Source organism: Pelodiscus sinensis, chromosome 1 (assembly GCF_052426305.1).
Source record: "Pelodiscus sinensis isolate ZL-2025 chromosome 1, ASM5242630v1, whole genome shotgun sequence".
Lineage (NCBI taxonomy): Eukaryota > Metazoa > Chordata > Testudines > Trionychidae > Pelodiscus > Pelodiscus sinensis.
The window spans coordinates 243,186,788-243,201,372 of NC_143052.1; the positions used below are offsets into that span (position 1 = coordinate 243,186,788).

At 45.8% G+C, this 14,585-nt stretch overlaps 1 protein-coding gene across 2 annotated transcripts in view; it reads left to right on the forward strand.

Annotated features, from left to right (window-relative positions):
- Positions 1-14,585, forward strand: part of TUBGCP3 (tubulin gamma complex component 3) — a 130,801-nt gene that overhangs the window by 101,901 nt on the left and 14,315 nt on the right. For both annotated transcript variants that reach the window (XM_075918510.2, XM_075918547.2), the window contains one exon: positions 2,321-2,456. In XM_075918510.2, the coding sequence (XP_075774625.1) occupies positions 2,321-2,456 (136 nt within the window). The remainder of the gene's footprint in view (positions 1-2,320; positions 2,457-14,585) is intronic.

Here is a 14,585-nt window from a genome sequence, read left to right on the forward strand (position 1 = left end):
TTCTCCATTGTGTTTGCTTACAAAGCTTAATTTACATGCCAGCTGAGATTGTGACTTATGTCTGTCAGAAGATCCATTTGTCAACTCTATCTTGCCTACATGCTTTTAAAACATACTTTCAGTATACATAAATAGCCTCTTACATTGCACCTGTACATTCATTTCACAATAATATTAAAAACCAATGATATCCTGGCTTTCTTGTAAGATCCCATATGATGTTCTTTGGTGACTTAGAATGTACATTCCCAAAACAGGATATTCTTGTAATCCCTACCTTGCCAGTTGGCATTGAGGGATTCATGGGCTAACCACCCCACTCCTATGTGCTTTTTTTGGGAGGAGGGATGGTCAAGGTTAAGAAGAGTAGGGGATTCATAATGAAGACCAGTGTCTAGGAACCAAGAGGCTTCAGCCTTTTCTTCCTGGAGAGTGGTCACAATTCAGTCTCTCTTCTCCCGCCTCTCCCCCTCTCCAGCTCTTCTTCCTGGAGCTGAGTTATCATACAAACAGTCCCTTTATTCCATGGGGGAGCCATTCCTTAAGCCAAGTTCCTGTGCTTCTAACTACCTGGCCTTCATCTCTTACCTTACGTGATGAAATGTCCTGTGGCACCTTAGTGACCAACAAAAAATATATATATAGTATAATGAGCTTTCATGGGCAAAACCCATCTATTCAGATGAGCTTAGGTGGAGAAAAAAGTGGTACTATCACAATTACAATAGGAAAAGAAGGGAGAGGAAAGAAAAAGTACCTGTCAATTGTAGTGCAGGTGCTAATGAAGCTAATTGAGTGAGCTGGAAGTGTCTCATGTTTAGCTTTTGATGTCAGTGATGCGTTAAATAAAAGGAAGACTGGTTTTTATAACGGGCCATCCAGTTAGTGCTTTTGTTAAGCCGGAGGAAAACAGTTTCAAATTTGCACATGAAGGTCAGTTTCGTGCTCGCTCTCTGTAGTTTGCTTATGAAATTTCTTTGCAGAAGAATGGCTGCTTTTAAAACCATTAATGAGTTCCCAGGCAGATAAAAATTCCCCTACAGGTTTTGTGTTACCATTCCTGATGACTTATGTCCATTTATCCTATGTCATAGAGACTGTCCAGTTTGGCCACTGTACATGGCAGAGGGGCATTGTTGGTGCTTGATGGCATATATCACATAGAGGATGTGTAGTTGTGTGAGCCTCTGATGATGTGGCTTATGTGGATAAGTCCTGTGATGGTGTCACTTGTACAGATGTGTGGACAGAGTTGGCAGGGGTAGGTTCCTGGGTGAATGTGTCTGAGCCGTGCTGTGTGTCTGCTGGAATGAGGCCATGGCCAGTACCCAACACACCACACACCTTAGACATCAGAGGCCACCAGGACTTCTTAAGACAGGTGTCTCAGACACTCAGGCTACAAGCAGAGGAGATTATCGAGGATGTAGATCCTATGGTGGACATCCTTGATCCTATGGGCCCTTAAAACTATATAAACTAACATTAAGTTGTTGTGGCAAATCCCAGCATCCATACCTCCCACCTCCCACCCCCCAGCTAACGGGGCTGAACACTGCTACTTGGTTCCCCATAATGGGCACAAGCATCTTTTCACTAGGGATGTTAATGTGCTGTCATGTACACAGTTAACCAATAAGCCTGGGTTCGCTGATTAACCCAAACGGTTACACACACCCCCAACCCCTACTACCTCTGTATCAGAGGCAGCGGGGTGGAAACAGGAACTGATTCCAGTTCCAGGGAGCCAGTGTGCCCGTTCCTGCAGAGCTGCCTGCCTGCGCAGTACTGCTGCCTCCCAGAGAGGCAGCAGGGAGGGGAGGGCAGGTGGGAGCTGGTGCTTGGCTTAAAAGCTGTGGCTTCCTGCAAGCACTGGCTCCTGCCTGACCCCCACATGTAAACGTGTAACCTCTGAAAAATAAATGTGTTTTAACATCCCTACTTTTGTGCCACCCTGGCTGTAGGTATGTGAAAGAAATGCTGGAGACTTGCCTGATGACCTAGTTTCATGAAGTTCTCCTGTGCCAGTGCAGACTTTGACTTGGTTTTATTGTATTGGATCTTTTTACTCTGATTTTTTTTTCCTGATTCAGGTTTTATAATGGTGTTTTGCTTATTGTTTGTGCAGTTGATGACAGAATCAGATCATCTCCCTGCATAGAGGGACTAACATCCCTAGAGCTTTGGGTGTATTTCCTGATGTAATCTGTTGATAAAACCTATATATATAAATTGGGATATTGTAGAAAAATTTTAACAAATGAATGGGTTGTAAATCTGGTAATTTTATTTTAAACTGCTATATTGGTTTTATTTGCAGGTATTTACACGAGAGTGCATGAGCCACTACCTAAGAGTGTTTAACTTCCTATGGCGAGCAAAGCGGATGGAATATATTCTCACAGACATATGGAAAGGGCATATGTGCAATGCAAAGCTTCTGAAATGTATGCCAGGTAAGAGAAAAACAGAATGGGTAATGTGGTTACTCATGTTTTTAGATGCAATTTAGCTAAAATTGTACACCAGAGAAAAATCCAGCTAGTGGAGATAAAAAAAGAATTCATAAAGAACATTTCATTGGTACCTATTCAGAAATGTCTTGTTTTTATTATTTAATTTCTCACATAAGAAATGTGAGTGAGGAAAAAATGGCATAGTAGCTGGGAATGGAAAGTCTATCCTATGCCTTTTCTATTATTACTTCTTGAACTTCAGCCATTGAATGCTTTTAGCACTGAGAACTCCTTAGATTCTGTTCACTTCCTTTATACTTTTTCATGGGAGGAAAAAGGTGAAAATCCAATGCAGTTGTTTTTAACATATACATCCAAACAGAATGGTGTTAGTCCGAAGTGGCGAAACTGTAAACTAAGCCTATTACGTCTATTTTTAAAAAGAATCTCACAATCAAGATATATAAAATTATTTCAATCCATTTTTTTTCATAATACATAAAATGACATTTTTATTTTGGTAGCACAGCTTGTTCTAGTCTGGTAGTATCTTTTGCTACAGGCAGGTTATTAGATGGCTAAACCTTTTGTATAATGAACAGGGTCCCAATCCTGCATTATACAACATGAGGGCACTTGGGCAGGGCTCCACGTGAAGTTTTATTCTCGCATTGTGCATCATATATACTGCAGGCTCACTGCACAGATATGAAATTGCTTTTCACCTAGTTATAGGTTAGTGTATTTTAGTGAAAAAAACCTGAAGTTTTTATCTTCAGAGCAAAAGCCAATTTTGTTTGTTTAATTTAGTACTTGATGTTTAAAAAAAAACAAACCCTGTTGTATGGCTAACATGGAAATTAGATGTTCAGTTGCACTTGCGTACATGGTAACAACTTCAGCATGGACTGTTTAGGAGCATAAAGCCAGTATTGTTTGTCTGAACTAAGGCAATTGTAGAAGAACAACCAATCTTGATAAAGTTACATGTAATGTAAAGTTACATGTAATGTGGTTTTTTTAAAGTATATGAAAGTATAAAACATACTTGAGCTACAAATAGTCAAGTTTATCTTCATCTTACAAATTTTATGTTCTCTAATTAAATTTAAATTAGTTTTGATTATAGTAAGCTAAATAGGTATGCATTCATGTGTGGTCTTGAGGTAAGAGGTTACTGAGCATGAAAGTGGAGTAGTCACTTCACTTACTGCAATGAGTACAGTGGGGAGAAGGTTCCAATAAAACATAGATGAAGGTGAATGTGACAGATGTTTTCTAATTTTCTTGTTGCCTGAATCCCACTTTTGCAAAGCCAGGACTTGTCTCCTGCTTCTATAAGATATTCTGCAGAGTGCACTGAAGTTCCCTTTAAACTGTGCGGCTGCACAGCAGCCATCAAGGGCCAAGCCAGAGCCCCTTTCCTTACCTCAGCCTCAGGGATGCTTGTACCCAAACCCCTCATCACTGGCCCCACCCGAAAACTTGTACCACCAGCCAGAGTCCTGCCTCCTCCACTCCGCCTCCCCACACCCTAACCCTCTACCTAACCCCAGAACCCCTTCCCATATTTGAACCTCTACCACATGAATTTTATGTGCACCAATATGAAGGTGATGAATCACACATTGCCTCCATATTGGTGCACTTAACACAATTAACTCCACACACACACGAGGAAAAAAATAGAGGGAATGTTCAGTGTGCTCTGCACTGTTGTGACTTGGTTCAGTTGAATCTGATATGAAAATATTGACTGAGACATTGCTTTCAATGTATTTTATGAGAATGGAGCCAAAAATAGTGATAGATGAACACAAGTTCTAAAATAAAATCAAGTTCTATCTTCTCTATAGGTCAGACTTGTCCAATTGTTTCTAATTGCAGGAACTACAGAAAGTCAGGATTGAGAGTTTTACCAGCAATACCAAAATAGGACATAAGGTTAATAGTAAGCCATTCATGTACACAATCTTTTCATTTAATCAGGCTCCCTAAAACTGGATTGAAACTAAGATAATTGTACTGTATTGAGTACTCAGTGCTGAGATAGCAGGACTTGATGGATAGAGCTCTGTAAATCTATGAATATCCACTTTATATCCATAGACCATGTTTTTGGATTGCACAGGGTTATAAAGTTTGTATTTGTGTGGAGCTTTTCCAATGGGACATTCAGAATGACAGATTTCCATCTGTGAAGTGTGTAGATGATGGCATTCTTGATTTAGTTAATGTGGAAGTACTGTCACAATGTAGGAGCTGTGAAATGAAGTCTTGGGGAAGTCGGATGATACCCAGCCTGGAAAACAGTGATATTAATAGAGAAGTCCCACAAAAAGGGCATAACATTTATATCCATGAATTAATACTTGTCTCCTGCTTCTATAAGATATTCTGCAGAGTGCACTGAAGTTCCCTTTAAACTGTGCAGCTGCACAGCAGCCATCAAGCAGCCATTGGAATTCAATTTGCAGTGTGCTTTGGCCATAACTTGGTAGAGCTATTTCATGATGAACATTAGTTTTTCCTCTTCGTCTGCCTCAATGTAATAAATTGAGAGATACATTAGAGCTGCAGCGGGCAACCTGCAGGCCATGAGATATTTTGCTGAGATTGACCATCTGCAGGCACGGCCCTCCACACCTCCTGGAGGCTGTGGTTGTTGTTCCTGGCTTGTCAGAGCTGTGGGAACTAGTGGTTAGCATGTGCCTATGGCATGTGCTTCTTCACACAGCTCCCATTGGCTGGGAATGACTAATTGCGGCCACTGAGAGCTGTGAACGGCCATACCTGCAGCTGGTCAATGTCAGAAAAATGTCTCATGGCCCACCAGTGGATTACCTTGATGGGCCACATGCAGCCTAGGGACTGTAAGCTGCCCACCACTATCTTAGTGTCTAAAACTGCTGTATCTTAAACCTTCCAGTTCTTTTCCCCCCAACTTCTCCACAAATAGGTACAGTAAAACTCCATTAGTCCGGCATCCAATGTTCTGGCACTCCTGATGGTCTGGCACTATCAGGAACCCGGAAATGCTGGGGCAGCCGGACTGGCTTCCCCCATTCAGCCGCTGCTGAAACTGACCAGCAGCTGAATCGGGGAAGCTGGGAGCAGAACAGCTGCGGTACTGCTGGGTTGGTCCCGTAGCGCTGCCCCTTGGGGCTGCGGGACCAACCCGGCAGCACCCCAGCTGCTCTTGGGATGCCTGGGGCAGAGCAGCTGGAGTGCTGCCGGGTTGGTCCCACAGCGCGGAGGGACGGCGCTATGGGACCAACCTGGCAGGACCCCAGCTGTTCTGCCCTAGGTGTCCTTGATTCAGCCGCTGCTGAAACTGATCGGCGGCTGATTCCAGGAAGCCCGGGGAAGAGCAGCTCTGCCCCGGGCTTCCTGGAGTCAGCCGCTGATCAGTTTCAGCAGCGGCTGACTTGGGGATGCCTGGGGAAGAGCAGCTGGGGTCCTGCCGGGTTATTCCCGTAGCGCCGTCCCTCTGCGCTGCGGGACCAACCCAGCAGTACCCCAGCTGCTCTGCTGCAGGCATCCGCGATTCAGCTGCTACTGAAACTGACCAGCAGCGGCTGAATCAGGAACGCCTGGGGCAGAGCCGAACTATCGGAAGGGGGAGCTATGAGGGATCTGGGGTGGCATCCCCTCCGACCCCACTCCAGACCCCTCATAGCCCCCTCCCTTCCGATAATCCGGCATATCTGATAATCCGGCATCCCCTGGGTCCTAAAGGTGCCGGATTATCAGAAGTTTACTGTATATTGCATTAGGCTGTCAAACTCCCCTTAGAATTCAGATGCAGCTTCATTACCAGTTCGTAACTTGTATCCTATTTTCCATATCAATTCCTGTCCCTTCAATAAACTCAAGTCTGATTTAGCGATCGTGCATATGCTAAGGGGCTAAGAGAGAAGTGTAGCAACCAAAGCAACAAATCAGAAAATTCAAGAAAGGTTTTATGAAAGGAGATAGCCAACTCAGTTCTTTACCTCAAAACTTCTTTGAGTTCTTTTGTTTTTTAAACTACATTGCCAATTTCAACACATCTTACTCCAATGGATACATCAGTTTAACTAGGTCTAACTTTCATTCCTTCTTAATTTGAGATGTGGATTATGAACATGGAAAACCTGAAGAGACATTAAAGCTCTGGCTCGTGTTAATTAATAGAAAAATTAAGGATTACTTGGAAAATTAAGGATTACCTTTATTTATGCTTAGGCGAATTGTTGGGTTATATTTTACGTTTTTGTGTGCTGGAATACCTGGGGATTCCATTTTGTGCCAAAAATAGTATCTGGGCCATAGTCGTCATCTTCGAGGAGTGTCTCTGTAGGTGTTCTACCTTAGATTGTGGGTGCTCCACCTGAGGTCTTGCAGTGCCGTTGTGCATGTAGACGGAGATTTACAATAGCAGTGTCCTCCGGTGTGCTGCGCATGTGAGGCAGATGGCATGTGCAGCAACCGTCCCTTCAGTTCCTTCTCTACTGCTGTCGGCGTTGGTCAGAACTTCAGTTGCTCTTCTTATTCATTTACTAGTTCAATATTGTTACAGTTAGTTAGTTTTGTTGGTAGTTAATCGGTTAGAATTAAGATTTATTTTCTTTCTCTTAAAAAAAAAAAAAAAGTTGGACTGCGATTTTTTTTGTATAACAGTCCTACTATCATTGGGATGCCTGGCTCCCCAGGTTTCAAATGTTGCCTCTCCTGCAGGCTTTCAATCCCCATCTCCAACGGTCACTCCAAGTGCATGAGCTGCCTCGGTCAGATACGCATTACAGCACAGTGCGAGCACTGCAAACAGTTTACAGCTTTCACAAGGGAGGCACGGGAGCTCCAATTGAAACTTCTCTCACTAGAGAACATGGTAAGACCAGCTTCAGATCAGGAGTATTCATCTCCCCCACACCAATTGTCACCCCTGGCCACGTCTGAAAATTCAGCGTCAGCCAGCATCTCCTTGAGGGACTCTTCCTCTGACCAGAATTGAAAGCGGTCCCATTCCTTCAGCAAAGGTCTCTCTCTCTCTCTCTCTCTCTCCCCCCCTCCCCCCCCCCCAAAAAATGGGAGCAAGCACCTAAACTTCCCTCTGCACCAACACCTACCAGGCTTCGGGACAGGGAGGCTCCAGGACCATTAGGTACCAATAGTTTCCAAGGGTCAAAGGACCTACATAAGCCTTTCAAGCCTTCAGGCAAGGCCAAGGCAAAATCAGCACCATTGGCACCACCAGTGCATACATTTGCTCTGAGAAGAAAAATCAAGCCGGGTACAACTGTGGCATCGCTGTCACTGAAGAAGGAGAAGCTGCACCCATGCCACCTCCAGCACTGAGGAGCTACAAGCATGCAGTACCGACACCCTCTAACTAGGTACCATTGGCGCCGCAGACTGCGGCCATAGCTCCACCCCAGCTTCCCCTGGCACCACATATGCCAGTGCCAGCACCCTTCACCACAACAGAGGAGCTCAGGGTATCCTCAGTGCCCACAACACCGCTATTTGGTATCAACAGCATCCCCACATCAAGCAGCGACCTATACTTGCTTACTCCAGGCTCAGCATCGTCCTTGTTGAGTGATGACAAAGAAGACGCTCTGGTCGGCACTCATTCTTCAAGACGTTCTTCCCCAAAACAGCCTCAACCACCAACACTTACATGGGCACAGCAACAACCACTGAAATGGCTGCCCCCTCCCATGCCGCTTACCCCTAACTGGCCTTACTAGGACCTGTGCATTCCATATTGGGTTCAACACCAGTTACAGGGTCAACAGTTCATGACGATGGCTCCTGCTTCTAGAGCCGTGGTCACCAACCAGTAGATCGTGAGCTACCGGTAGATCTCAGGGGCTCTAAGAGTAGCTCTTGAGCCCTCTCTGAACTGCGCGCCTGCGCAGTACATTTACATTAGATTTCCTCATTTGAGGAGCAGCTACTCACTGAGCAACACCACAGGTGAGTAGCTGCGAGGAATGGTGGGAGCTGGGAGGTCGGGAGGGCTGAAACACCCCAGCCAGCTGACTGTGGCTGTCAGCTGAAAGAGGCTGCCCCGCGCTCCATCTGATTGGCGGCTTCTCCTCTGCGCCTGCCCACGTGGAGCTTGGTGCACCCTGGCTGACCACCATGGCCAGCTGGCTGGGCAGCCACTTCTCTTCCCTCCAGCCCAGCTGCCCTGCGGTCAGTCCAGGGAGGCTGCGTCTAGCTCCAGCTGTGCTGGAGCAAGCTTCCCGGGCTGAGCGCAGGGCAGCCGGGCGGGAGCGAAGAGAAGTGGCTTCCCGGCCAGCTGGCCATGGCGCTCAGTCAGGGTGTACCAAGCTCCACGTGGGCAGGCGCAGAGGGGAAGCCACCCGATCAGCTGGAGCGCGGTTCAGCCTCCTCTGGGCTGAAGGCCACAGCCAGCTGGCCAGGCAGCTTCTCCTCTGCACCAGCCCACGTGGAACGTGGTGCACCCTGGCTGAGCACCACTTCCAAATGTTGAAAAACCTCTTCCAAATGTTGGAAAAACCTCTTAAAAAAAGGAGCAGTATAAGGATTGGGGATAGCAAGTGATGGAGAGGAGGACAATAGAGAGGGCGGGGCTTCAAGGAAGGGGCGGGGCGGTAGATCTTGGCTTGGTCTGTCATTTTAAAGTGTGATCTTGGGTGTAAAAGGTTGGAGCCACTGTTCTAGAGCATCATCTCTGCCCCCCTTGACAGGTTGCTCTACCAAAAGGAGGAGGAGGAGATCGCTTCCAGTGATGAGGAATCATCAGCCTTCTCTCACTCGGCAACCCACATCTCCTCCTCCTCCTCCTCCTGTGACAACACACTTATGCTCCCACCTCCTACGGTTCGAGACAACTTCCGTTCTTTCCAAGAACTTTTTAAACGGGTAGCTGATGTCCTTAAGGTCTCCTTGGTCAGCCTCCCTGTGACCCAACACAAACTGACTGTCATATTCCACTCCACGCCACACCAACCTCCAAACTGGCCTTGCCCATGGATCCTGCCCTTATGGATTCTGCCAAGATTGTATGGCAGACACCGGCCACGATTCCATCGGTCTGCAAGAGATCTGACTGCAAATATTATGTGGTACCACAGGGTGTGGTCTTTCTCTTTTCTCGTCCTTCACCCCCCTCTATAGTGAAGGACGCTATCAACCAAAGGGACAAACAGAGTGCAGCATGCACTACCCCGTATGTAGTAGTGTTTAGATCATATAGGTTAGGAAGGCTTATTCCTCAGCCTCTCTTCAGCTACGTATATCGAATTATACAGCAGTGTTGGATAAATACCCACTACATCTTTGAACAGCTATCACTTTTTATTGACAATTTGTCAGAGGATATGAAATAACAGTTCTCTGCCAATATAAATGAGGGAATGTTGCTCTCCCCCACGGCCCTTCAAGCCACCCTCGATGCACCCAACACAGCCTCACGGTCCATTGTGACAGCTATTGTGATTAGGAGGTCCTCCTGGCTCCATATGTCAGGTTTTCCTTGGGAGTTACAGGCCACAATAAAGGATCTCCCCTTCCAGGGATCTAAGCTGTTCAGACTCAACCGATGCGACCCTCCATGCGCTCAAGGATTCCAGAACAACATTGAAAACTCTTGGGATACATGCGCTTGCAGCAAAGCGCGAACAAAACAGATATTTTAATCAGCGATACAAATCCTCTCTTTTCTATTAGCTCAGAGACACTTTAACAGCAGGAGGAGAGATAACAAACCAAACGCAGAGAGACCGCTGACCAACCAGCCATGTTTCAGCCATCTACCTCCAGGCAAACATTTTGAAGGTCAGGTTAAGAGTCCGATATCACCCCTTCATACGGAACAGGATCACATGCTCACTAGAATGGTGGGCGGATTAAAACAAATGTGCACTTGGGTACCCTTCCGCAGAAGTCCCCCGACAATTGCAGTCATGACGGACGCTTCCCTCCCAGGGTGGGGAGCACATTCAGGCCCCCTTACAGTCCAAATGATGGCAGTCCTATGAGTGCTCCCTCCATATCAATGTGTTTGAACTCAGGTACGTATGGTATGCCTGCCGGAACCTCCTGCTACAGATACAGGGCAACATAGTACAGATTTTTATGGACAATCAAGCCACAGCGTACTACATAAACAGGCAAGGGGGAGCCACATCTTTTTGTCTTTGCAAAGAGGTGACATGCCTATGATTATGGCGTATAGAACACGATGTCTGTATACAAGCCTCTTATCTACTGGGCAATGACAATAATACGGCAGACATCCTCAGCAGGAAGTTCAAGTCCAACCATGAATGGGAATTGGACAACAGCATACTCCACACTATATTCTCACGCTGGGGATTCCCAAACGTAGACTTGTTTGCAACCTCTGCAAACAAAAAGTGTCCACAGTACTGTTCTTGTACGGGCATTGGATTACACTCAACAAAATAACAGCGGGGACAGCATCAATAATCCTCATCGCCCCAGGTTAGCCATATCAGATGTGGTATACTTACCTATATCATATGTCCCTAAGCCCTCCATGGCAGCTTCCGATAGTCCTTCATCTCCTGACTCAGCAACAAGGTCAAATTTGTCACCCATTTCACCACATCTTTTGCCTCCGAGCTTGGCTTCTCACTGGATCTCCTCAATAGAATCAACATTTATGGATCAGGTCAGACAGATCCTAATAAGTAGTCAGAGTCACAATTAGAGAGGCTTACTTGTAAAAGTGGCGAAGATTCTCCTGGATGAATCAAACATCGGCAGATCCATTCATGATTCCATTGGCTGATATACTAGAATACCTCTTCCATCTAAAACCTACAGGCCTCTCACTCACTCGTTAAAGGTACACCTCACAGCCATAACCACATTCCACCAACCTGTTGAGGGCAAATCAGTCTTCACCCACCCCACGACTAAATGATTTCTAAAGGGCATCCAGAACATATTTATGCCTGTTAGGTCCCAGGCTGGGACTGGTTTTCTAAACTTTGTATTATGAGCTCTAACCCATGCACCATTCGAGCCTATGGCCACGTGTTCAGTGCTGCACTTTTCAGTGAAAGTTGCTACATTAGTCGCACTCATGTCAGCCAGAATAGTAAGTGAAATTGGGGCGCTGATGGCTGACCCACCCTTGACCATTTTTCAAAAGGGCAGGGTGGTCCTGTGACCACATCCAAAGTTCTTACAAACAATTCTTACTTCCTGGCATTGCAATGAATCTCTGGTGCTACCTGTCTTCTGCCCAAAGCCTCATGCCACTACCGAAGAAGCTAAATGGCACACACTTGATGTATGCCGCGCAATTGCCTTTTACCTAGAGAGGACAAAGGCAATTCATAAAACGAACAGACTTTACATCACCACCACTACAAGATCCTTGGGCATGCAACTCTCGACCCAGAGACTTTCCAAGTGGGTCATAGACTGCATCCGTCTGGCTTACGCCAAATTTAACTAGCAGCCTCTGCTGCAATTATGAGTGCGTTCCACAAGGGCCATGGCAACCTTTGCAGCCTACCTTAGCAGCATCAATCTGATGGACATTTGCAGAGCCGCAACATGGTCTTCTGCATACACTTCACCTGACATTATGCCCTGGACACTTACCTGAAATGGGGCATGGAATTTGGACTCAGAGTCCTCACCAAAGCCCAACACGATTATTAACCGAAGCACCTGCTTCCTAGCACGGGTATTGCTATATAGTCATTTAAGGTGGAGCACCCAAGGGACACTCCTCAAAGAAGAAGAAAAGGTTACTCACTTTGTGCAGTAATGGAGGTTCTTCGAGATGGTTGTCCCTATCGGTGCTCCACCACCTGCCGTTCCTCCCCTATGCTTCGGAGGAGTTGTCCTTCCAGAGCAGAGAAGGAAATGAAGGGACGATTGCCGCACATGCATGTAGCAGCACCGTGTGTGCCATCTGCTTCACATGTGCAACATACCAGAGGGCACTGCTACTGTTAATATCCATCTAGATGTGAAACAGCATTGCAAGATCTAAAGTGGACCACCCACAGGATCAATCATCTTGAAGAACCTCCGTTACTGCACGAAGTGAGTAACCGTCTCTTACGCTGAACTAGGGATTTAAAAAGTTAACCAGGTAGTTTGGTAAGCTTTTACCTTACTAACATGCTTACTGGTGTAATCAGTTAAGCAGTGCACAACTGGAGCAGCCCCCAGCCCGCAGTGTGGTGTAGCGGGCTTTGCCTGGCCCAACTAGAGTAGCCGCCTACTTGCAGTGGGCTTGGCCCAGCCTGGCCAGCACAGCCTACGGTCTGGCGAGCTCCCGTGTGCTGTGGTGGGCCAGTTTGGCGGTTAAACATACAGTTTGATTAGGTATGTAAAATCCCATTTAAAATTTTACTCTGAACTAGTACCGCTTCACTGCATGTTAGGTAGAAAATCTACAGGGTTGGTTTTTTAAAAAAACAAAACACTTTTTCTCTTATTCAGATTAATATCAGCATCTTGTGGCTATTTTTGCAATGTTCAGTTCAAAGATGTATTTAAAACATTTGTTTTGACTCATCAAAACTACAAAGTTGAAATTCTTGAAACAACCTTTAGAGGGCAGTAGCAAATTACAAATGGTTTTTCTGGCAGAGTGCATTTCCCATCTACAGAGCTAAAGAACTTTTGTTTTATTTGGGTTGTTTATACAATATAGTCTCTTTCTTATGTCTAATTTTAAAGAAGATGGTATGTGTTAGTCCTTAGAAGTCTGATTTTAGTTGATTGCTGTTTGATAGTGTTGTGTTATACATTCTCTGATTTGTTTATGTGAGAAATACAAAATACTCAATCCAGGGAAGATTAAAATGATTGTTGGGAGAGCAGGGATCCATATTTGTCCCTCTTTGGTTGCTTTCGCTTTACATTTGTGGGGCAGGTGAACAATCTAGAAGTCTGGTTGGACTTTCAGCTGTTAAAAGAGCACATTAGCAGTTTTGGCTAGAACAGCTTTATTTAATCTATTTATATCCAGGAAACTACCTTTTCTTTCTTTTTTTCTTTTTTCTTTCTTTTTTTCCTTTTTCTTTTTCTTTTTTTCTTTTTCTTTTTCTTTCCAGATTTGAATGGATTAGTCATACCTTTGTCACGTCTAGCTTAAACCACATATTGTGTTCTATGTGTGGCTAGATCTTTCTATTCAGAAGTTTGAAGCTGATTTTGAATTTGAACTTGTCAGTGCTCTTTTTATAGTGCATAGCTTTCTGGGAGTGCACAACTGTATTTTTGGCTCCATACTGGCTACCTAATAAGTGTTGGTTTATTATTGATTATTGATTTTGACCTAACCCTAAATGGACAAGTACCTGATATGTCAGGCCACTTCCTCCCCGTGGCTTGCAGTCACTCATGTGAATAGTGAAGGTATCTGAGTTGGAGCGCCACTCATTTAAGTGTGAGGGGAAACAACTGGGGAAGTTCTAACTGAAGGCCAATGGGCACCATTTCAGGTTTTGGGGGGAGGGCTGCTGCTGCAACCACTGATTCCATTCCAGAAGCTACTTTAGGTACCTGAAAACTTGTAATTTTTTTGCAGACGATAACTTAGAAATTAACTGACACAGTGTTACGAGAGTGAGTGTGTGTGTGTGTGTGTGTGTGTGTCTCTCTCTCTCTGTCTGTCTGTCTGTCTGTCTGTCTGTCTCTCTCTCTGTCTCTAGAGACCGAGTCCGAGTCCGTTTGGGGCTAAGCCCCTGGGTTCTGCGCTTCTTGGTGGGGTTTTCTTCATGTGCCTCAGAGGCTATCACAGCCATGAAGGCAAGGGTACCCCGCTATCTGAGCACTTTTCATCCAGGGTATGGGAGGTCAGTCCCTACATTAGACCACAGGGCCATCTCCTGTTTCTTGCAGGCAGCCCACCAGCCAGGAGAGGGTTGGGGGGAACCCGGTCCTACCCACTTGCTCCAGGGTCCAGCCCAGGGCCCTATGGCAGGGGTAGACCCGAGAGCATTGCGAGGCCTGGCTCTTGCCCCAGGGAACAGTGGCCCCTCTCTGGGCCACTTTCCCAACCCCTCCTGAGTACCTCCTCCCAGTGCTTTGGGTCAGGCTTTGTTGCAGGCTGTCTAGGGTCAGTCTCCTTGTGCAAAGGACGGTGCAGATTCAGGAATCTCCCCAACATCCTCA